Source organism: Moschus berezovskii, chromosome 4, assembly GCF_049115385.1.
Source record: "Moschus berezovskii isolate FMDL1 chromosome 4, NW_MosBer_1.0, whole genome shotgun sequence".
Classification (NCBI taxonomy): domain Eukaryota; kingdom Metazoa; phylum Chordata; class Mammalia; order Artiodactyla; family Moschidae; genus Moschus; species Moschus berezovskii.
The window spans coordinates 19,265,051-19,288,715 of NC_142463.1; the positions used below are offsets into that span (position 1 = coordinate 19,265,051).

Below are 23,665 nucleotides of genomic sequence, written 5' to 3' on the forward strand. Positions count from 1 at the left end.
TCTCCAGGAAGCCCTCCCCTCCTCCACACCAAGACCGCACTCTCCTCCTTAGCCGTTCTCACTTCAGCCTCTTCTGTGCCCAGCCTCAGAGCTGTGGAGACAGAGCCGCCCTTCTCACCACAATCCCCAGAGCACTGGCTCCCAAACGTGTTAAAAATGAAAGGAAAGAAAGAGAAAGGAAGGGACAGACCAATGGACAGCAGGAAAGAGGGCAGAGGGCAGACTCTCCCTTGAGCATCCCAGCCTGAGCCGAGGTACTATTCACCCAGGTCCTCCCTCAGCCCCGCTCCACAATCAGAACCGAGAACTGGCACATGGAAGCCCTGGGCTGTGACTTTTTGCAGGGCGTGCTGGTGGCGGCAGGGCTCAGAGGCCTGTGGTGTGGCTGGTAACAGGCTGTGCCTGCCCAGGCCTCCCAGCTGCCCTGCTGTCTCTGGCCCTTTTTGCACATAACCTCCAGCCCAACCCCCCATGCAGCTGCCTCCCTCATGACACTGGCCTGTGTTGTCCTAATGACCACTGACCACTATTCCTGGGGGAGAGCCAGGCCTGCACAGAAGGAGGGGCTCTAGAACCTCCCAAGGCTCCCAGGTGCTCAGCCTTGTCCCCGGGCACTCCCATGCCCGCAGATGCTCCCAGGCAGGGCAGGAAGACACGCCGAGACCTGCCAGTCTCCGGGCTTCAGGCTCTGCCCACTCATCTCATTTACTTGTTAAAGCAGCCTGGGGGGCCTGTGTTATCATCCTCAGTCTCTAGGAATGAGGAAATGAAGACTCAGATCAAGGTACCAAAGTGTGCACGTGCGGCCACTAGTGTCGGCTGGGTTTCAAGACCAGCTCTGCCTGATCCTCATCCCAGAACTAACGTGCCAGCTTCCCAGCCTCCTTCCTCACTCTCGCTGCCTACCTTCAGCCCAGCCCTGGCCCCGGGATTCTCCCTACGACTGAGTCCCCAGGACAGAATGCAGAGAGCGCAGGTGCAGGGGGATGCCGATGTGAAAAGAGATGAGGAGGCCACAAGTGTGAGGGGAGAGGAGGTGTTTCTGGTGGGGGCACTGGGTCCAGAGCTGCCGTGGTGAGTGTCCTCTGGCTGTCCCTCCGGGTCACAGAAGCCCAGAAGGAACCCACAGAACAGACTCAGGAACAGAGTCTACCCAGTCTCCTCCCCCTCTGCAGACCCCCGCATCCATTCCCATAGCTCAGCAAAGGGAGGCGAGCCCCTTTCCCTACTCCTTCCCATGCATTAGCCCTAGCAGCAGGCAGGGGACCTTTGGACCTACTGTCCTGGCTGGTCAGCTTTTTCCTCCTGAGTGGTAAAGAAGCCACTGGCCAATGCAGGAGACGTAAGAGATGCAGGTTCAATCCCTGGATTGGGAAGATCCTCTAGAGAAGGGCATCGCAACACACTCCAGTATTCTTGCCTGGAGAATCCCATGGACAGAAGAGCTTGGTGGGCTACTGTCCATGGGGTCCCAAAGAGTCAGACACGACTGAAGTGCACACACATGGATGACTTTGGCCAGATGTTTTCAGTGTAGTCAACAGAACACAGCACTGGACTATAGGAACCAAAAGTTTCACTTTTAAGCTTACTAGCAACAGACAAATACTTTTACCTTTCCCTGTCTCAAGGACTCCACACTTTCGCTGCCAGGAGTCCAGGTGGATCCCTGGTTCGGGAACTAAGAACACATAAGCCTGGCAGCACAGCTTAAAAAAAAAAATGCATTCCTACTTTAAAAATCACAACATGTCAGACTTGAAAGGGGTAAATTCTTTGATCCATGTCAGCTAACTACCACCCCTTCAAGAACCCGCTTCTGGAGTACCAGGAGGGCCAAAGAGTAGATGGGGCTGGGGGAGAAAAAGTTCCTGAGAGAAACATTGATTTAGAAGAAAAGCCCTAGGGGGTTCTTTGTCTGCCTACCCCACCTCCCCACTCTCCTCACTTCACCCCATACACCCACACACACACGTGCACACATCCTCCCTGTCCACCTGCAGTCGGGGCTGGGCTAGTGCAAGTAGTTCCTCCCTCCCTACCCTCCATCCAGGAAATGGAGTCCTTAGAACAGAAGACACAGGGCAAGACATGTTTCCCCAGCAGCAGGGGCCTTCCGGGAAGAGTGAGGGATGCCTGTTCTCAAATGGACTGCTGAATTGCTTTTCCTCTCTGCCTAGAGCAAATGCCTGAGCATTGCTGAGACCCGAACGAGCTCGATGGAGGCGTTTGTCCCCAGACCCTAATGCCCCACTGACCTGGCTCAGGCCAGTATCTAGAGGAAAGTACAGCAGAGGACCTGGAGGTCAGCAGAGAGGCCAAGAGGACATTCAGTCTTGGGGCAAGACTGAAGCAAGGCATAGAATAAGTGCTGGACTTAAGGGGGCACAAGAACTGGGCTGAGGTTGACAGTGAGATTTAGCTCTGAAGGTGGGAACTGGGGTGATGTCGGGGAATTAGGATTGATTCCAATTTAGACTGAAGTTTAGGATTTGAGCTCGTTTGACTCAGAGGATTGGGCTTAAGTTTTGTTTCAGAGTTTCCCTAGAAACCTACTTCATGCCATCCAGCTGAACCCATCATCCAAAAAAAGCGGGGGGATCCTAATAGTCACCTTTGGCCTCTGGTCTGGGAGCTTTGGCCACCTGATGCAAAGAGATGATCAGGTAAAGATCCTGATGCTGGGGAAAATTGAAGGCAGGAGGAGTAAGGGGCGGCAGAGGATGAGATGGTTGGATGGCATCACCGACTCAATAGACACGAGTTTGAGCAAACTCCAGGAGATGGTGGAGGACAGGGAAGCCTGGCATGCTGCAGTCCATGGGGTCACAAAGAGTTGGACATGACTTAGCAACTGAACAACTGGGAGCTTTACTGAGGAAATAGGAATGAGGTGAGCATCGGCTTTGGAAAGGATCAGAAGCAGTATCCCCTGACTAGGGAGCCAGGGAGATTAGGATTTTCCTCCTTAAAGAGTGGTCCACAGATTATCAGCATCAGCTTCACCACCTCTGTAGAAATGCAAGATCCTGGGACAGGCTCCAGCGATATGGAATAAGAATTTACATTTTAACATGAGCTCCCAAGTGTTCCACAGACACCTTCCAGTTTGAGAAGCAGTGGGGAAGCTTTCCTAGCAGGAAGGCCTGGGGTAGGGGTGGGAAAAGTCAAAGGACCCCCGGACCCTAGGCCTGTTCCAGAACCCCCTGCCTGACACCCCCTCCCAGTGCTGGAGCCACAGCGACACCTACTGGCCATGGGCATCTAGGCCACCCCCTCCAGGACATCTGGGCCCTATGGTCCTGCCCTGCCTGGCCTCCACCCTGAAGTTCTAGGGGTCTGGCTTCCCCAGCAAGGCTGGAGCAGGTGTAGGATGAGCCAAGGCCTCAGGGTGGAGCAGGGCTGTGTGTAGGCTTGGGCTCTGGGGCCTGCAGGTGAAGAAGGCAGTACAGGTGCATAGGTGTTCTCAGGCATACAGATCTCAGACCACATCACAGCCTTGGCATTCTCCCCACACTCGATAACATGGAACACGTTTGTCTGCTGTCTTCTCTTAGGTCCTCAACCAAAAAGGATAGGGTCCCACCCCTGTCAGCATCCTCTGATGCCCCAGGGAGACTTGAACCTATGTCTAAAGGACTCTTCCTAGAAGCAGGCTGTTAGGAGCTACAATTGAACAGCAACTCAGAAAAAGGGCATGGCTGGAATATTTCTGGTCCAGGGTTGTGGGTACTGGAGGAGACTACCACAACAGAATTCTAGGTCAAAGTGGGAGACAAACGCCAAAGAGCAGAGGAGTAAGGGGATAGGGAAGAAAGTCAACCCACCTCCAGGACAGGGCTCAGCTAACTTGCCCCAAGGGACCAGGCTGGTTCAGAGTGCCCCTTCTGGGGGCCAGGGCCACCAGGGTCAAGAAAGGGGCCTCCTTCTGGGCAGCAGTCATCCCCCCCCCATCATTCCCCGGCCTCAGTCATTGTTAGACCGCCCCCCTCCAGTTTGCTCTCAGCTCTGAGAAGGCCTTTGCTTGAGAACTAAATGATTGTGATTGCCCACCAGTGTCTGCATTAGTGGTGATTAGTTAAAACATCAGAGTCTAAACAGTCAATTGGTTCTAATAATTAATACTGTGGCTCAGCTGTGATTGAGAGAGGGCAACGGAGAGAGAGAGAGAGAAGAGAGATGGACAGAGAAGAGAGAGGGAGACAGGATTGGCAGAAGAGCCTCAGCGCTTTAACTCCCATTTCCTGATCCCCCTGCCAGGTATGGTGCCGGGACACACCTGGCTCCTAATTCTGTGTGCTCACAAGATTTTTTTTAATAAACTACATCAGTGAGTATCATAAACACTCTATTGGTCTCCGTTTTACAGGTGAGAAAAAGGAGGCACAGAAAGGTAAAAGCTAGTAGATGCTCAGTAACAACTTGGTGAATGAACAGATAAATAAATGCATGAATTGCCCAAAACTGAAATCCAAACCCCATTGAGCCTGACTCCAAAAAGTTTGAGGGGAAGGTATATGGAAGGGAGAATTTGCGGAGACGAAAGAAGAAAACATACAACCACTCTTCTCTCTCCCACCATCTCTCTCCGTAGAAACACATTCCCTCTCGCACACATATTCCTCTCTCATGACAGAGATACACCCCTCTGTCTCACTCCCACAGGCACAGAACTGCCATCATTCACCCCTCTCCCTACACCTCCCTCTCTCCGTGTGCCCTTGTGTCCCATGCACACTGGCCCCCGTCATAAGCACTCAAAAAGCGCTTGGTAACTGAAATAAACATGTGTGCTGTGCTTAGTCTCTCAGTCAAGTCCAGCTCTTTGTGACCCCACTGACTGTAGCCCGAGAGGCTCTTCTGTCCACTGGGGATTCGCCAGGCAAGAATACTGGAGTGGGTTGCCATGGCCTCCTCCAGGGGATCTTCCCAACCCAGGGATCGAACCCAGGCCTCCCACATTGCAGGTGGCTTCTTTATCATCTGAGCCACCAGAGAAGCCCATATAATAAACATACCCACCCCTTTCTCTCTCCCTCACATCCCACCCACCCTCTGTCCTCTTCCATGAGTCAGGCCCAGAGGTTTCCAGCTGGGCTCTCTCTGGCGAAGCTTGCTTTGAACCGTCCCCAGATCTAGAAGGACTACAGGGGCTGCCCTGCCTGGCTCGGGCGGGGGCTCTAGCCCAGCCTCCTTAGTTATCCTGGAGCGGGCTCAGCCCCTCCCCAGGTCACGCACAGCAGCAAAGCGGCCAGCGAGCAGGATGGCTGTGTGTGCATTGCTATTAATCACCCATCCTGGTCCGCTAACGAGGCTAATGCGGTAAGTGACAATAGCCCATCTTGGTTCCTGATTTAGGGGCTCAGGACGGAAGCTGGGCTCCTGGGAGTGAAGACGTGAATTCTCCACGACACTAAACCTTCAAATAAATCTCCTCCAGTCAGAGAAGCCCAGGGCACTAAATCCCACGCGCCGGTAATTGAAACCCTTAGAGCTTTCTTGGGTAGGGAAATTGCTGAGAGAGAGAGAGCAGCACGGTTCCGGGTCGGGTGGTGGGCTAGCACAGGGGCAGCAGAGGGTTCTGTGGTGGGGAAGCACCAGGTATCTACCTGTCCCAGTGGGGGTGTCTGCCTGTCGGTGTTTCTAGACGTGGGATTTCACTGTCTGGCTGGTTTGTGTCGCTACCGCCTACCCTCTTCCCACTAAGTCTACGAACACTTGGTATTTTTCTGGGACAGCAGTTATGGAGCTTCTGTCTTTTGAGAGTCTCTGCCTTCTGAAACCCTTGCAGCCTCTGCTTCTCCTTGACCATGAAGCCAGGCTTCATTTAAGCAGAAAGAATCTTCAACATTACCTCGATTGCCATCTTTCCCCTCTTTCATCCTCTGTCACCCCCACCCACCCCATCTTTTCCTCCCCTTCCAGACATTCCCCTGCTGTCCCTTCAAGTCCTCCTGCATTAACTTGGTCATTGAATCATTCACCAGTCATTACCACTCTGTACCAGATCCTCTTTGGGGTCCTGAGTATACCAGGATGTCAGATAACTTCCCTGTCCTCAAGAAGCTCAAGGTCTACCAGAGGAGACAGATGAATAAACAGACAATTGAAATATCTGATGTGTGCTATAATAGAGGTGTTCAGTTCAGTTGCTCAGTCGTATCCGACTCTGCAACCCCATGAACCGCAGCACGCCAAGCCTCCCTGTCCATCACCAACTCCCGGAGTTTACCCAAACTCATGTCCATTGAGTCGGGATGAGTCACCATCCAACCATCGCATCCTCTGTCATCCCCTTCTCCTCCCACCCTCAATCTTTCCCAGCATCAGGGTCTCTTCAAATGAGTCAGTTCTTTGCATCAGGTAGCCAAAGTATTGGAGTTTCAGCTTCAACATCAGTCCTTCCAATGAACACTCAGGACTAATCTCCTTTAGGATGGACTGGTTTGATCTCCTTGCAGTCCAAGGGGCTCTCAAGAGTCTTCTCCAACACCACAGTTCAAAAGTATCAGTTTTTCGGCACTCAGCTTTCTTTATAGTCCAACTCTCAATACAGGTGAAGACATATAAGAAATATAGCATGAAGAAGAGGAGTTCCGTATCAGGAAAGCTTCCAAAACGATGTAGTGTCTGAGTGTGACCTTAAAGAATAAATAGGAGTTACAAGTTTCCTATGGGGAGACGGATGTTGTGGGCATTATTGGCAGTGAGAATAATAAGTGGAGAGCTCGGGCTTGCCCAGCCATAGCACAGTGTTGCTGGAGGGGATATGAGACTGGAGAGAGACTGTCTGATAAGGAGTTCAGGATTTATGCTGTGGGCTTTGGGAGCCAGGGAAGGATCTTAAGTAGCTGAATGATAGGATCTGATTTGTGTTTTAGGAATATCCTTCTAGCTGTAGAGATAGAAATGGATTAGAGGGGAGAGAGATGCATTAGGAAACTTAAGAGTAGACTGGAGATGATGATGTGTGGATGAGGGCAATGGAGAAAAGAAGATGGTTTGAGGGTACTTAGGAGGTGGAAACAGCTACGATGTTGATTTATTGCGTAGGAGCCTGAGTCAAGGGTAAGAGTCTAGACTGCCGATTGAGGGAGTTCTGTGGGGGGTGGTGCCATACCCTGAAATTGAAAAAGCAGGAGGAGAGCAGGTCTAGAGGAAGATCAGTCTCGTTTCAGGCACATGGAGGCTGAAGAGCCTGTGGGACATCCAAGTAGAGAACCTGGTACACAGTGATATATACAGGTCAGGACTGGGAGTATGAATGGGGGAAATGAAAGCAGAGTAGAGATCATGCAGAGTGCAGGGAGAGAAGCAGATGATGGTGAGGAGATAGCTAACATCAGCGGAAGGAGAGTGGTGGAGAGCGTGGGCTCCGCTATGGCACTGCCTGAGGGGACAGTCCAGCACCACCACTTACCAGGTACCCATGGCAAGTTACGGAACGTCTTACACCTCTGTGTCCTCATTTATAAAATGAAGGGGAGGACTACTGCAGAGCTTGGCACAGAGTAAGCATTGGATCAGTGTTATCACTTCCCTCCCTCCTCATCCATTCAACTCCTACTTACCCTTCACATCTCCGCTTGTGTCAGTTCCTCAGAGAAACCTCTCTGGATTCCTCTGAGCAGGGCAAATCTCCATTTTATAGGCTTGCATGACCCTGTTCACCGCTCTCTGACACAACTTCCATGTTACAGTATTTGTATAATTAGTTTATTGCATGCTTCCTGCTTGCAAGCTCCATAAAGACACAGATTTCATGGTTTCCTTAGACCTTGGTGTAATGCCTAACACATGGAAGACAATACATGTTTATCAAATTAATGAATGGATATAGCTGCACTTCCATCATATTTGGCAAATGATGACCATCGAGGATCTATCTGACTGAGAACAGATTGATTGAGAGTAGGGCGGTAGGGGTGAAAACCAGACTGCCATGAGTTCAGAAGTGTTTGGGAGAGAAAGAAGTGTCGGAGCATCTTAGGTGAAAAGGAAAGTAAAAAAGAAAGGGCATTAGCTACAAGGGACCATATGGAAGAGAGGGGAGGATGCTGCTGATATTGTTTTAATGGGGGAGACAGGGTGTATGTGCTGATGGAGGGAAGCATGAGAAGGGAAGGGGGAGGATGCAGGAGAGAAGGGAGAACAGGACAGCTTCCCCAGGGAATGGGATTCTAAGTCCAGGAGAAGAGATTAAGCAAAAACAGGAGGGTGAATACCTCTTGCACTGAAACTGAAAGGAAATAAGGAGGTGCATTTTGGGTCTGGAAGTTGAGAGAATTCATGCCTAAGACTTCAAATGTCTGAATGAAATAGGCAGTATGACCACCTAGTAAGACAGAGGGACAGAAGGTGGGGAGGGGGACTCAAAATAATAAAATATTATTGGATTGTCTCTGTGGAAAAGGAGAGACAGAGCTGACCAAGGGCATGGAAAAGGATTGCTTAGCAGTGCTGAGATTGGAAACTGTGAATTTTTATTGGCACATCTCTGCGTGGTTTTGTGATTCTCCCCAGCTGCGTTTAGCCGCCTGTGTGTCTGAGACAGAAAGGAGAATAGCTGGGTTGTGGAGAAGGCAGAGGAAACAAGGTTGAGTAGGTTGGCAAGAGGGTGTTGAAGTGACGCACCCTGGGGTCCAGGCTAGAAGCCATGAGTAAGTGGTCTGGGGAGATGGGAGGAAGAAAGAGAGAGAATCAAGTGTGATGGGCGGGTCCAAGGCCATGAGAGGGCTGGGGGCAAGGGAGTTCTTTCACAGAACAATTTTGGCCATTGGCAAGGTCCTCCAGGAGGATGTGGAATACAGGAGAAAACAACAGGAGCTGACAAGACCAGGGCAGGTGTCACCTGGGTGACAGGTGAGTGTCAAAGTCCTAGGCAGATATGGAGAAAGCAGATAAGAGGATGAGAGATGCAGGGTGGTACGTGCCCTCAGAGTCCACTGGGTGGAGAAGCAGTGGTCTGAAAGCAGCAGTGGGCATGAAGCAAGACACTGACCCCACCTCCTGGCCTGAGGAATCTGGAGTTGGAGAGGGCTACAGGGAAGTGATGTCACCAGGGAATGTAAGTGATGTTTCCAGGAAATTGAAGAGAGGAAGTAAAGGGAGCATCTAGGGAGCAAGGATGCAGAGGAGTTTATTGCCAAGGTACTCGGTCCCAGAGGGCACGGTAGGAACATGGTCCAGAGTCCCCTCTGCCCCCTCCCTTCCCAGCATCTCTCCTAGGACCCTCTGCATCTCTCGCCATCTCCCTGACTTGACATCGCTCCTCTGGCACCATCTACTCCACAGTCCATGTCCTACCCATCTGTTCTCCCCATCCCACCCTCACATCCCTCCCTCCTCTTCCCACACCTCCTCCCCAGTTCTCTCCTCCCCAAACCCTCTTCCTGCCCTGCCCCACCCCAGCCGGCCTGAGTGAGCAGGAACCCCTGCACCTTCATTTCTCAGGTCACTGCTTGGCTAATGGGCTATTAATTTGCTCAATCGTCCCCTGTGAGGCAAACTCAATTTCTGCCAGCCAGTCGTCCCTCCCTGTCGACAGTGTGATTGATTGGAGGAACAGCTGTCACCGCCCGGCTGCCCGCTCCCTGCCTCCTTCCGCGCAAGTCCGCGCCACCCCTCCTCCTCGGGCCGCCGCCCCGCGCCCACAGAGGCAGCGCACCCCTGCCACCTGCCCAAGGATCTGTCGCCAGCAATGAAAAATGACAGAAATATTTAGGGACAAATAAGGTTTCCCAACGCAATTGAAAATGATTACAGGCAGCTACAGATGGGGCCAATCTGATGCGCAGCAGCAAATCAAATCGAATTTCCTTATCGGCGTATTATTTTAGGCGTTATCTGGCACGTTGATGCAGTTATCAATTCAATTTCAGCCGCCGGTCCGCTGTTTACTGTCTCGCCTTTGCTGGGAAAAGGTAAACATGCTCAGCCCAGCAAATTAATTTCTGGCCGAAGACAGAGGCTGCAAAGGACTGCTCCGCAGGCCCCGCGGCCCCCACCATGGCCCTGGGCTGCAGTGGGCCAGGCTGACTGGGCTGGGGGGCAGGCCAGGGCTTGCCCAGGGAGCAGAAGCCCCGCTGCTGCTTGCCCCCGCCTGGCCCCAACCCCAAGCAGGATTCAGGGCTCCTAGGAGGCTGAGGTGACCGCTGTTGGCTCTGCGGCTGCTGCCAGGGAGAGGTGAAGGTCTCCCATTAATTTCCAGCTAAAAATGACAAATTCATCTTGGACGACAATTAAATGAAGTCAGTAATTGATGCTAATTGATCTCCAGATGCGAGGGCTCCCCTCAGCCTTAGCAGCACGTGGCTGTCTTGCGCACTCTGCCCGCACCAGCCCTTCTCCTTCACTTCCTTTCTTGGTCCCTGCACACCTTCACCCCGCCCCCACCAGGGCTCTGGGTCTCTGCACCCCGCAGGTCTGTAGGAGACAGCTGGCCGGGGCTGGGCTAGCAGGCAGTGCCCGAGGCCAAGCAGCTGGCCCGCTGCCCGTCCCACCCTGCAGGCACTTGTAATCAGTGCCCCAGCTTCCCCCGGTGAGCTGAGAAAGCAGGTAACACTGGCCTCCTTGGCGGTTCAGGATTTACTGCCCACAGCTGTGGAGGTTCCCACTTCATTTTTATAAGCCCATAGTCAGAGCCAGCAGGGGGTAAAGCACACTCGAATTTACTTTGCTTTACACAGTCCAGTCCTAACATTCTGGCTCCATGGCGAGGAAGATGCTGGAGGGGAGTGCAGTGTGTGGACACACCCAGGGAGTGTCCAGGAGGACTCAGTCTACATTTGCCTATATGCCTGTGCTCGCATGCATTTATCTAGATGGGAACAGATACCCACACTTGTCTGAGCACCTGGGCGTGCCAGTGTTCACGCGCGTGTGTGTGTGTCCAGACATTTGAGAGGATATTTGTGCATGTCCATAAGTGGATGTTTTCCTGAATTGGGCCCTGTTCTGCAGTTTATAATAAAGCCTAATCCCAGGGAACTCTGGGAGGCCCACCTGCCCCACCCACCACAGGCCTGGCCCAGCACAGGGCACTGTCTGGAAGTGATTAGCTAAGGGAGGAGGGGAAGTTAGCTAAGAGGAAAGAGGCTGCAGTTGTGTCTGGGGCAGCCAAGTTCGTTGGTATGAAATAGCTGTGACCCTTGAAGCCCCGGCAGCCTCTAAACAGGCTGGCTGGTACACTTAGCTGGAGCAAAGGCTCATGGGGTCAAGAGTTTAGGGTTCATGCCAAAAAATCAGTGAGCTTGGCTGTGCCTTCACCCAGAGTCCTTGGCTCCAGCTACAGCCCAAATGTGAGCCTCAACTACCCGCAGGATGACCTCCATCTAGCTGTCTTGCAGATGTTGGCTACTGGTCCCCCAAGAGCCATGCTCCCTCCATTGCTATAGACAGTAAATAGTATCCATCATAATACGGGTCAGGGCATCAGCGAGGCTCCAGTTTCACAAGAACCTGGAGCTGGCAGGAGGCCATATGGAGTGGGCAATACGAATCTGGGTTTCTGCCAGCAGAGTAGAGGGAAGGGAAGATGGCAAGGGCATGTAGGCATGAACATGTCAATCCTGTGGACCCTGAGGTTATATGTCACCTGTAAGCAACCTGGTGCTGTGAGGGCGTCTTCCCTATGGCAGGAAGAGGAGCAAGTGAAGAAGATCATGTACAGTAGACAGATGATCAGACTAGGGGCAAGGTAGAGGCAAGGAACCAGATAAAACCTCCACAACATCTCCCAGCTAACATCCGCGTCTTCTGGGAGTTTAGCAAGGTCAACAATCATTTATTCATTCATTCAGGGAATATGTATTTGTTTCTACTTACACTACTAATATCCTCTTACTTTGGGTTATGCCCTCTTCAAGATACTGAAAGTTGAAAGTGTCAGTCACTCAGTCGTGTCTGACTCTGCAACCCCATGGACTGTAGCCCTCCAGGTTCCTCTGTCCATGGGATTCTCCAGGCAAGAATACTGAAGTGGGTTGCCATTCCCTTCTCCAGGGAATCTTCTGGGACTATAGCAATAAACAAGTTATTCCCCGCCCACAAGAAATTTACAGTCTAAAGGGAGTGACACACATGATAGGCAACTGTAACACTGTGACCAGAGATAGCACAGGAAACAGAGGGAACAGAGGAGGCACCTAGTGCAGTCTGGAGGAGTCAGGAAAGGCTTCCCGGAAGAAAGCATTCAGAGTCTTAAAGGATGAGCGAGAGTTAGCCAGTCCGTGCAAATAGTCCCTGCCATACCCTTTTTGGTTGCGTGGCAAGCCCAAAGCAGAGACAAATAGGCCTCTTTGCTTCCAAGTGACTCTGGAACTGCTAAAAAATATCACCAGACCACCAGCCGCTGCCCTGGGGTCTGGGCAGGAGGGTGCAGAGCGGTTTTCAGGGCACCCCTGGGCACTGGCAGATAAAGATGGGCCATAGCTAAATATACGTCTCTCCTCTGCCCGCCCCACCCCCACCCCCTCGACCAGGGATGCCTATTAATCCTGACAAATGATGACTTACGAACATGTAATGCAAACTGATTCATCATACATTCAAATCCGCCGCCCCGCCCCAGCGGGAGGCCCCAGCCAGACAAGTGTATTACACGGATAATGTATTTGACGTATTAATAAAACCAGCCGCATTGCTCTGGCGCGGGGACTGGGGAATGCCAATATACGATGACAGATCACATATTGATGAAATCCAGATGTTTGGAATCATAGTCTTGGGGCCTTGTTCATATTGACTGAAGGTAAAAAATGCCGTCTGTCAGCAGGTTAACTCTTCCTGTCCCACGCTCACAGAGGCACCAATCACGGTTTTCTGGAGAGAAGAGGAGGAGGCAGATGAGTGAGAGGGGAGAGTGGTGGCTTGGCTGGATGAGGTGGTGTAGATGGTTGTGCTGTGGACACAGTGGGTGGAAGGGACACTCTGCATGCCTTGTGTTCCTAACCTCTCAGCAGCGTGCAACCCTATGGACAATGCTCCCCACTCCTTGAAACCCTTCCCTTCTTGCCTTTGATGACATCACCTGTTTCCATCCTCCTCTTAGCTGTTCTTAGTCTTCAGCGACCAAAACTTCCTCCACCTGTTGGAATTCCTCAGCATTCTGTTCCAGCCTCTTCTTACTGTGCCCTCTCGCCCTGGGTGATCTCTGCTGCTGCTGCTAAGTCACTTCAGTCGTGTCCGACTCTGTGTGACCCCATAGACGGAAGCCCACCAGGCTCCCCCTTCCCTGGGATTCTCCAGGCAAGAACACTGGAGTGGGTTGCCATTTCCTTCTCCAATGTGTGAAAGTGAAGTCGCTCAGTCGTGTCCGACCCTTAGCGACCCCACGGACTGCAGCCTACCAGGCTCCTCCATCCATGGGATTTTCTAGGCAATAGTACTGGAGTGACTTGCTATTGCCTTCTCCGTGGGTGATCTCACCTACTCTTAAAACTTTTGTTGAGTATTTAGCATGTGCAAAACATTGTTCAAGGCACAGAGAATGCAGTACTGGTGAATTTCAGTCCTTATCTACATGTCAGCAGTTCCAGTTCTATCCTTCTAGCGCTGGCTCACATATAGTGCCTATTCAGCATTTTCATGGAGTATGTCTTAACTGCTCCTCAAACTAAGTTCATCCAAAACAGAACTCATCATTTTCTTCCTTATCAAGCCTCCTGCCCTTCCTCCTGTTCCACAAGTCAGTAAATGGTCTACCACCTCGCAGCTGTTTAAGTCAGACAGCTTGGAGCCATCCTTGATTCCTCTCTGTCCTTGAACCCTCATGTCCAGTCCACCTGCTTCTGTTCATCTCATTGTCATCCACATCATCTCGCTAGAGCAAGTCACCATCATGTCTCACCTCCGTTAGTGAGATAACCCCCTAAATGACCTTCCTGCACTTGCTCTTAACCCCTTAGACCTTTCTCTGATTTGCAGTTAGAATGATCTTTTTAAGATGAAAGTCTGAGGTGTCACTCCCCTACTTAAAACTATTCAATGACTTTTCACTGTATGTTAAAAAATAATAATAAGCCAAAATCCTTAATATAGTGGAAAAGTCCTCTGGGATCTGGCCTCTCTATCATCAGCTCTCAGTACTCTGCCCCTTGCTCTCTGCTCCAGCCACATTGAACCCTTTTCAATTCTTCACTTAGGCTTTATCCCTGTACCTTCAAACATGCTGTTTTCTATGTACTATAGAACACTACTCCTCCACTATCATTGCTTGAACTGGTTCCCACTCATCCTTCAAGGCTTTGCTTAAAAATCACTTCTTTTACCTCCCAGGCAAGATAGTCTACTCCCATAGTTCCATGTACTTCCCTTGTTCTAAGACCATGCTGGGGATATTTGTTGAATGTCTCTATCCACAATTAGTGCCTAACCTCCCTGAGGGCAGAGTGTGTGTTCATTATTGCATGGCATCCATACTGTAGCAGACCCATCTTGGTACTCAGTTGACATTTATCAATGATTATTGAATCATTACCTAGGTGATAGGCTAGGTAGGTAGGTAGCCAGGTACTGTGCAGTGGTTAAGAGCACTGGCTTTGGAGTCAGACAGATCTAGATTTAAATCTTGCTCTGAACCTTCCAGCTCTGTCATTTCATTGTTCTGAGCTCCATTTTCCTCATCAGTATGATCCAAGTAGACTATACCTACCTCACAGGGTTGTTTTAAAGATTAAATTAAATAAAATATATGCAGCATTAATTAACCTGTGTGGCCTAGCATATAGTAACCTTCCATAAACATTATTATTAATGGGCAGATAATGGATAAATGGATGAATGCTTATATTGACAAACAAACAAGTAAATAGGATGTGGGTATGGATGGCTCTGAAGAAGTGGCTCCATGGAAGCTGAAAGGCCCAAGGTGCCTACTGAGTGGTACACAATCTTGATCATAGCAGGGAAGAAGGCTGAATACAGAGCAAGGCCAATCTGGCATCAGGATGGGGTAGCTACAGACACAAACAGCAAAACTGTGCCAGGGTCTTACTAGAGATAATGATGACTCATCTCTTACACATAGCCCTGATTTAACTAGAACCTCACGAAGGTGCTGAGTAAGTTATTATCATCCTTGTTTCAAAAAGAATCTCAAACTCTGAAGTGTTAAGTGATTTGCCCAAGGTCTCACAGCTAGTAAGAGGCAATCCTGCTCAAAGACTCTTGGTCATTGGGAAGTGGAAGCTTTTCTACTGGGACTGCAAGAGGGGAAAGGCAGGTCACACACGTGCATATATACAAACACACGTGTATACACACACGTACTCTTTTTTTTATTTGGCTGTGTCGCATCTTAGTTGTGGCACACACCAATCCTGCGCAGCAGCATGTGGGTTCTGTAGTTGTGGCTGGCGGGCTTCATTACCCCAAGGTATGTGGGATCTTAGTTCCCCTACCAGAGACTAAACCCACGTCCCCTGCATTGGAAGGCAGATTCCTAACCACTGGACTGCCGGGGAAGCCCCACATAGGTACTCCTGAAAGTTCCAGCCTCTACCGCCATATATCATTAGAGTTTGCCTCCCTCTCATTTTAACCTCCCCATTCTTAAATCAGACACCAGGCAGTCAAACTCTGCCTTTTGTGGTCTGTGGAGAAAAGATGATGAGGTTGGTTGGGGGTATGCTCTTTAAACAAGCAGAGAGGAAAGAATGGAACCCTCAGGCAACAGAACTGGGACAAAACCAAATGGGCCAAGCTGGAGAGGCAATCACAGGGTGGGGAGCTGCAGGGTGGGACGTGGGTTAGTGATTGAGGAAGGATGGGCTTTCTCTTTGAATGAGTCCCTCATCCTTCAGGGCCCAGTTCTGCACCAGGCCTCACCATGGATGATGGGAAAGATGGCAGAGAAGTAGCAGCCCAGCCCCTGAGCTGCCTGCTCCCAGTGGCCAGCAGTTCCCAACAGAGGGGGGCAGCAGAGGGCTGATCTGGGACCCCAGGTACCTGAGGCCTTGATCCAAGACTTGAGGCCTGGACTGGCCCCGGCCTGGCCCAGGCCAGGGAAAAGCTACTTGTCTGGCAGGCTGCTCCTCAGCAGACCTGTCCCCACTCACAACCTCAAACGGTCACTTTCTGGTGGAGCCTGGCTGTTTTCTGGTGGGGAGGTACCCCAGAAAGGGGAAGGGACCCTCTGGAGGTCCTATCCCTAGGGAGCCTCCAGGCAGGGCCTGTCTTAGCCCTGACTCTCTGCCTCCTGAGCCTGCGGTGCCCTGTGTGAGACTGTGGGTAGGACCAGGCCCCTCTGCTGCCCTTTCCCCTCTTGCTGGGGGGATACCTGTGGCAGGCGGAGAAGTGGAGGTGGCAGGCACAGCGGCGGCCGTGGCGGCGGCGGTGGGGTGGCGGGAGGTAGGTGCGGTAATGAATGTGGACGGGAGGCGGAATGAGCGATCCATCTTTGCATGGGAGGGGAGGGGGCCGCGCGCCTCCCCCTCGACACACTCACACACTCAATCAGGCGCTGTCAGACCTCCGGCCGCCTGGCATTTTGGTGAAGAATCTCTCAGCTAAAAATTGTTGTCAGTCCCATTTCCTCGTTATCAGTGCAAGGGCTGAGGCAGCGCCCGGGGATTAGCAGAAGCGCCGAGCGCCCGCACCGCCATCCACTGCCGATAACACCCGGCCTCCCGCCTCACCTCCCCCATTCATCATCTTTAGCACTGACAGCCCGTCCCAGTCCCTGTCCCCAGCCCCTCATGCTGCCCACGTCTCCCCACAACGCTGCTCGGCCTGGCTCCTGACCTCCCTGGGGAGCTAGGCTTCCTGAAGAGGGAACGGGATTCAACCTAGGCACGTCTGACCTGGACCCACCTGTGGCAGACAGCTTTGGTGGGCTCAGGGGTAAGGGGGAAAGGGCTGGAGTGAAGAATGCTCAAAGAGAAGATGCTTTCTGACAGCCTGCCCCTGCTGGGCTGGTCTGCCTACCTGAGATGCTGGCAGGGGTGTTGGAGAAGGGATTCCTGCATCAGATGGGCAGCTGGACTAAGGATTTCTGAAGGCCTCTCCAGTCTGAGACAGACTCCCAGATTCTGGGAATTGTGGAAGGAGAGCCCGAGGATGCCTTGGAAGAGTAGGGGGTTGAAGAGTGCCTTCCCACCCCCAAAGGACCACAGCCCCCTCCTCTGGGCCATCCCCAGCGGTTTTATGGCCCGTTTTATGGCCACTGTAATGGCCCAGGTCAAAAGCTTCAGGGAGCTGTATTCTGGGAATTATGCAAACGAGGAGCAGGCCCAGGGCCAGAGTATGGATTTTGTCATTAAACCTGGGCAGGCCATGTCGTTAGTGCAGTAAAACCCACGTCATGACCACAGGTCTCAATATAAAATTATAGGGAACACAGCGGGGGAGGGGAAGCAGGGGGCCCACGGCCAGGCTGGCACCTGACATGCTGACACCCCCTGAAGGCACGGGGATGGGATGCAGGCCGTAGGCTGCGGGGTCCCCAGGCTGATCCCTGTCACTATTATTCCTGAAGTTGGGAGCCAGGAAGAGGACCCATTGTCCCAACAGGGAAACTGAGGCCAAGCTTGGAAAAGTAGAAGATCCCTGTGGCAGGAAAGCAGATGAACTGAGCACAGGTATATGGGAATGCTGATGCCTGCTTCCAAGTGGACAGGGAGGAACTGGGGCTCCGGCAGCCCTAAGAACCATACATTGTACCCCAGGTGGAGGGGGCTGAAACCCTGATATTTCCAGCTCAGCTCTGACCTCATGCCCTAGATCCTAACCTTTCTCTTTTCTCGTCTCTCACCATTTCCCCCTTCTGTCCCAGCCCCTACCTCAATGCTCGATTTCAACGGCCTTGTCAATTGTCCCTTAGTCACCCTCCATGCCTGCCAGCAAGCATTACCACCCTCCTCTGGCCCCTTCCTGCTCCCCCATCACCACCACCAGAAGCACCCATTCCTGCCTCCCTCAGCCCTGACTAAGGCTGCACTGACTGCAGTCACTGACTTTCTTTTCCAGTTTTCTCACTGGTTTGTGATCTTCTTGAGGCCAAGACTGTGTTTTCTTTATCTCTGAGCCCATTTCTCCTAGAATAATACATGATTGTGTGATAAATATTTCATGAATGAATAAATAAATGAAGCAATGAGATCACGAGCCAAGTACAGGGGTCCCTGCCCAGTTCTGAGCCTCAGTTTCCCCATCTGTAAAATAAAGATAATGGCTTGCAAAATTTCTAGGGTCTCACTCACCTCTGAGATTCTCTGGCTGAATAAAGATTATTAGAGAATGAGTCTAGAATCCTCACCTCCCCACTCCTAGACCAGGGCCACATCTGCCTCTTTTACTCAGAGCTGCCTGTCAGCTGTCCCCTGAACATCTGGGGCACAGCCACCAGGGCACATGATCAGTAGACCCCTTCCCCTCTTCAGAGACCTAGCCACACTGACTAGAGCCACCCTTACCCGACCCTGCCACACACAAAGCCTCCAGAGCAGACATCCCAGTTCTGCAAAGGTCATCTGGCTTCTGGGACAATCAGCTCTTCATTTCTACCTCTCCTCCTTCCCTTCGTCTTCTCCACTATTTTATTTCATCACTGAGAATCTAATCTATGCCAGGTCTTTTTTTCAATTGTCTATAGATTAAAAGATGACTAAGAAACGGTCCTGCCCACAAGAAGCTCACAAGTGAATCATTCATTCGTTCATCCCTTTGCTCCCATTCTCTGCCTGGAATTCTTCTTAGGCACATCTTAAATTTTGTTTCTTTGGTTAAGCCTTCTCTTTTTCCACTCCTCAAAACACATACCTGGGATGAATCACTCCCTCCTCTAAGCTCTCAGTTGATCTAGTCTGGGCATCCAGGAGAGCTATAATCTTGTGTCAGAGGGAGACAGGTTCTTGTGTTCAGCCTGAACAGGGAACTCCCTCAGACACAGGGTTGTTAGACCTAGCAAATAAAAATATAAGACATTCAGGTAAATTTGAATTCTAGAAAAACAATGAATAACTTTTAACATAAGTATATCCTGTGCAATAGTTGAGATATACTAAAGTGAAAGTGAAAGTCGCTCAATCGTGTCCGACTCTTTGTGACCCCATGGACTATATAGTCCATGGAATTCTCCAGGCCAGAATACTGGACTGGGTAGCCTTTACCTTCTCCAGGGGATCTTCCTAATCCAGGGATCAAACCCAGGTCTCCTGCATCACAGGTGGATTCTTTACCAGCTAAACCACAAAGGAAGCCCAAGAATACTGGAATGGGTAGCCTATCCCTTTTCCAGCATCCCAACCCAGGAATCGAACTGGGGTCTCCTGCATTGCAGGTGGATTCTTTATCAACTGGGCTATCAGGAGAGCTATAAGATGCCCAATTGAATTTCATACAAACAATTAATGTTATTTTTAGTATAAGTTTCCCTCTTTTGCCATGGAAAACTTATACTAAAAATAATATTAATTGTTTATGTGAAATTCAACTGGGCATCTTGTATTTAATCTGGAAACCGTACAAAGTCATCATCTTAGTCATCACTGGTATGGACTTCATCTCTCTAAAAGCTGATTTTGACCCTCTCCAAGCATCAGAGAAAAGAAGAAGCAGGGAGAAAGATCTGACCTTAAGCTAAAGAAGTATTCCTTCCTACAATCAGAGTTTACATGGATAGTCAGGGATATTTCTAGATAAATAGAGCTTTTCAACCCCATGCCTATAAGCAAAGGCTAGGGGAGCATTGACTGGGCAGAGTGGTAAGGGTGGGAGTTTAGGAATCCCAAGAAGTGCACTCGGCAAACTTCAGGCCCCCTCCTAGCACAGTGAGCTCTGGTTACCATCAGGGACAGAGTTTAGGCTCCCAGGGGGCCCCCAAGTCAGCATAGCCAGTGCTAGATCCACATGTGCTTGTGTATTGGGGGCACACAATTTGAAGGGCATTTTTGAGGGGAAGAGCTCAAAATCTGTTAGACTCACAGCAGCCAGTGAGGTTATCCGAGTGAGGAGTGAGACGTGAACTGGGAAAATGTAGATTCCAGGAATACTGAAGTAGAACGGACAGGACTTGGTGGTTAAATGAATGTGGGATGGGGAGTAAAGCAAGGAAGGGGCCGAGGGCAAAGTGAAGGTTACTGGCTTGAGTGACCAAGTGAATGAAGGTGTCTTTCACTGAGGCGAGCGCTGGATCTTTGTTGTCGCACATGGACTTTCTCTTGTGGCGAGCAGGGGCTACCCTCGAGTTGCGGTGCACAGGCTTCCCATTGCGGTGGCTTCTGTTGCTGAGCTGGGCTCTCAGGCACATGCGCTCAGGAGCTGTGCTGCACAGGCTTGGTTGCTCCCCAGCATATGGGATCTTTCCAGACCGGGGATCAAACCTGTGTCCCCTGCCTTGGCAGGTGAATTCTTAACTACTGAACCACCAATGAAGTCCAAGTACTCGATTCTAGATGGTTGAGTTTGAGATTCTTGTAGGACATTCAGGCACTGATGTCCATCACGTGTTTGGCTATAGCGGTCTGGGGAACATGGGAGGGATCTGGGGCAGAGAAACGGATGTCGGCAGGGCACAGGTAGGGGTGAGAGCCATAAGAATACACAAGAGGGTCCCACAGGCAGAGAGAGGAGAGGAGAGGCCATGGAAAGGAGCATGGGGAAAAGTGAGGGGCTGGGAGAGAATGCTACCCTGGCAGTCACCCTGGTCCTTTTCAGTCTTTCCCACTCAACTGTGAGTACCTCAGGGCAGGGGCTAGATCTGGTCATATTCTGTGGCCCCACTGCTGTGCACTAGGCCTGGTTCAGCACAGGCATCAGACAGTGTTTGTTGAATGACTGCAGGAACAATCCCTTTTCTCCCTCTTTTATTCCTTCTCCCGCTTTGTAAAGTGTGAAAGCAGCGAGGAAAGGAATGACAGAGGGGGCCCTGGATATTCTGGGTGATGCTATGATTAAACCAAGACCTGCTTCACTAACGTGTGAAATGAAGTGATCAAGGTTTGATTGCACAGAGCATTGATTGCGTCCTGATAGATTTCCGAGAGGGGCAGCTGGCTGAGGAGGTGCTGTGCATGGCCACAGCCTCTGGAGCTGCAAAGCGGAATAATGTTCATGGGCTCTGAGACCTTCAGGCTCACCCTTCCTCCAGGCCAAGAAGCCCTAGGAGGCAGCAGAGGCTTGGGGTGGAGGATTGGGACATGGCGTTTCTCTCCACATATAGCCCAGCTTATATGTCTGTCTCTTGTTCTTCCCTTACCAGGTAAGAAAAAGGCAGCAGCACTGTTTGACAGCCAAGCCCCTATTTGCCCCATCTGTCAGGTCCTGCTGAGGCCCAGCGAGCTACAGGAGCATATGGAGCAAGAACTAGAGCAGCTGGCACAGCTGCCCGCCAGGTAAGCCACCTGCCAGAGGCCGCCACTCAGGGTTCTGGCTACCAGGTCCCAGCCTCTCACAGGCGGCAAGACCCTGCTGCCATTCTCCACCTGGCTTTCAATCCTCAGCTCCTCCAGCTGAATGGTGCTGCCTTTCTCTTCTTACTCTGTTTCTGGAGATGTGAGGAGAGTGAGCCTTAAGTCTCAAAAAGGCACAGAGGACCTGGAAAGGGGAGGAGCCTCAGAGCAGGGTAATGGAAGCAGGGACTGGGACAGGCAGCTCCCTGAGAAGTGCAGCCTGGGGTTGCCATCCATCTTCCTTGTGAATCTCAAGGTGTGAAAGGTGAAAACCTTGAAAACATGCTCAGGCGTGTCCGCCTTGCTCCACCCCATCCTCCTTGTCCTTGCCTGAAGGACCGGGTGGAGCCTCCTCCCAGAAGAGCCAAGGTTGTCAAAGGGAGCAGACAAATTACCCCAAAGCTTAGGGGTTTAAAGCAACCATTTCATGATGCTCATGGATTCTGTAGGGGTCAGGAATTCAGACAGAACACAGAGGGGGTGGTTTGTGTCTGCTTCACCCTGTCTGGGGCCCCAGCTGGGAAGGCTTGGTGGCTGGGAACTGGGATCACCTGGCTCCTTCATTCACATGTCTGGTGGTTGATGTTGGCTGTCAGCAGGGACCTCAGCTGGGGCTGTAACCAAAGCACCTATACATGGCTGCTCCTTGTGGCCTGTGAGCATGATAGCTCACAGTGTGGCAAATGAAAGCATGAAAGCAAAATATTCCAGCCAATGAGATCAAAGTTGGATCACCTTTTATTAACCTAACCTCAGAAATCACTTAATATCACTTCTGCTATACTCTCTTGGCAGTATTAACCTACCCAGATTTTAGGGAGGGGACATGTACCCCACCTTTTGATGGAGAAGGGGCAAGCTCCTCTTACAGAAGAGCATGTGGGCTCCAGCCACTCTGGGAAATACAGTCAGCCACTGGGAATAGCCTGCCCCACGATTCCCAGTCCCAAAACCTGGATCAGTTCAAGTCAGCAGACTCGACTGATCCTCCTTCCTCTACCTTCTCACTTAACCCCCCATGCAGGGTGCAGGGGCCCAAAGGTGAACCAGAAATCATCCCATGTAAGTTGGTGTAGCCACTATGGAGAACAGTATGGAAATTCCTCAGAAAACTAAAAATAGGATTACCATATGATCCAGCAATGCCACTCTTGGCATATACCCAGACAAAACTATAATTCAAAAAGATACATGCACCCCTATGTTCATAGCATCACTATTCACAATAGGAAAACCATGGAAACAATCTAAATGTCCAGCGACAGATGAATAGATAAAGAAGAGGTGGTACATATATACAATGGAATGCTACTGAGTCATAAAAAGGAACAAAATAATGCCATCTGCAGCAATACAGAGGCAACCAGAGATTATCATACAAAGTGAAGTAAGGTAGAAAGAGAAAGATAAATATGATGTCCCTTATATGTGGAATCTAAAATATGGAACAAATGAACTTATCCACAAAACAGAAACAGACTCACAGAGAGAACAGACTTGTGGTTGCCAAGGAAGAGGGAAGGAAAGGGACGGACCGGGAATTTGGGGTTGGTAGATGCAAACTATTTATTACATTTAGAATGGATAAACAACAAGGTCCTACTGTATAGCACAGGAAACTATATTCAGTCTCCTAGGGTAAATCATAATGGAAAATAATATTAAAAAAGAATGTATATATACATATATATATAACTGATTCACTGTGCTGTACAGCAGACTATACTACGTACAGTGTGTATTGGCACAACCTTGCAAATCAACTATACTTCAATTAAAAAAAGGAAAAAGAAAGAAAGAAATGGTCCCACCCTCAGGAGCTCATAATAGGAGTAAGGAGAGCCAGGCATTAGCAACCTTGAGGGACAGAGACCGCTCTATGGGACAAACAGGAGCTATGGGAGAAACAAGAAGGTAGTGAACCCAGCACAGAGCAGAGAAGGCCTCCTGAGGGAGGTGAGGCCCGGGCTGAATTTTGAAGGCCAAAACACTACTTACCTATTGCTGTGTTACAAATTCTCCCCAAATGTCATGGCTTAAAAACAGCAAACGCTTATTATTCCACAGTTTCTGGGGTCATCAATTCAGACACAGCTTAACTGGGTAGTTGTGAGGGGTTGTGGGTTTTGGCTCAGGCTCTCATGAGACTACAGCCAGGATGTCAGCCAAGGCTGCAGTTATCTGAAGGTTCGACTAGGGCTGCAGGACACCTTCCCAGGATGGTTCACTCACACAGCTGTTGGCAGGAGGCCTCAGTTCCTCAACATGCAGATCTC

General features: G+C 50.7%; 1 protein-coding gene and 1 long non-coding RNA gene across 6 annotated transcripts in view; one reads left to right on the forward strand and one right to left on the reverse strand.

The window, feature by feature from the left end:
* RNF220 (ring finger protein 220) overlaps positions 1-23,665 on the forward strand; it is a 265,367-nt gene that overhangs the window by 206,988 nt on the left and 34,714 nt on the right. For all 3 annotated transcript variants that reach the window (XM_055403483.2, XM_088835246.1, XM_088835247.1), the window contains exon 2: positions 21,200-21,332. In XM_055403483.2, the coding sequence (XP_055259458.1) occupies positions 21,200-21,332 (133 nt within the window). The remainder of the gene's footprint in view (positions 1-21,199; positions 21,333-23,665) is intronic.
* LOC129541529 (uncharacterized) overlaps positions 5,929-23,665 on the reverse strand; it is a 32,569-nt gene continuing 14,832 nt past the window's right edge. The window contains exons 2-5 of one of the 3 annotated variants that reach the window (XR_008682837.2): positions 18,760-18,900; positions 12,517-12,822; positions 7,572-7,790; positions 5,929-6,641 (exon numbers count right to left, since the gene is read on the reverse strand). This is a non-coding gene — a long non-coding RNA (uncharacterized LOC129541529). Of the gene's footprint in view, positions 7,791-12,516; positions 12,823-18,759; positions 18,901-23,665 lie in introns of all 3 variants that reach the window. The other 2 variants (XR_016037173.1, XR_008682836.2) reach the window with 2 other exon arrangements.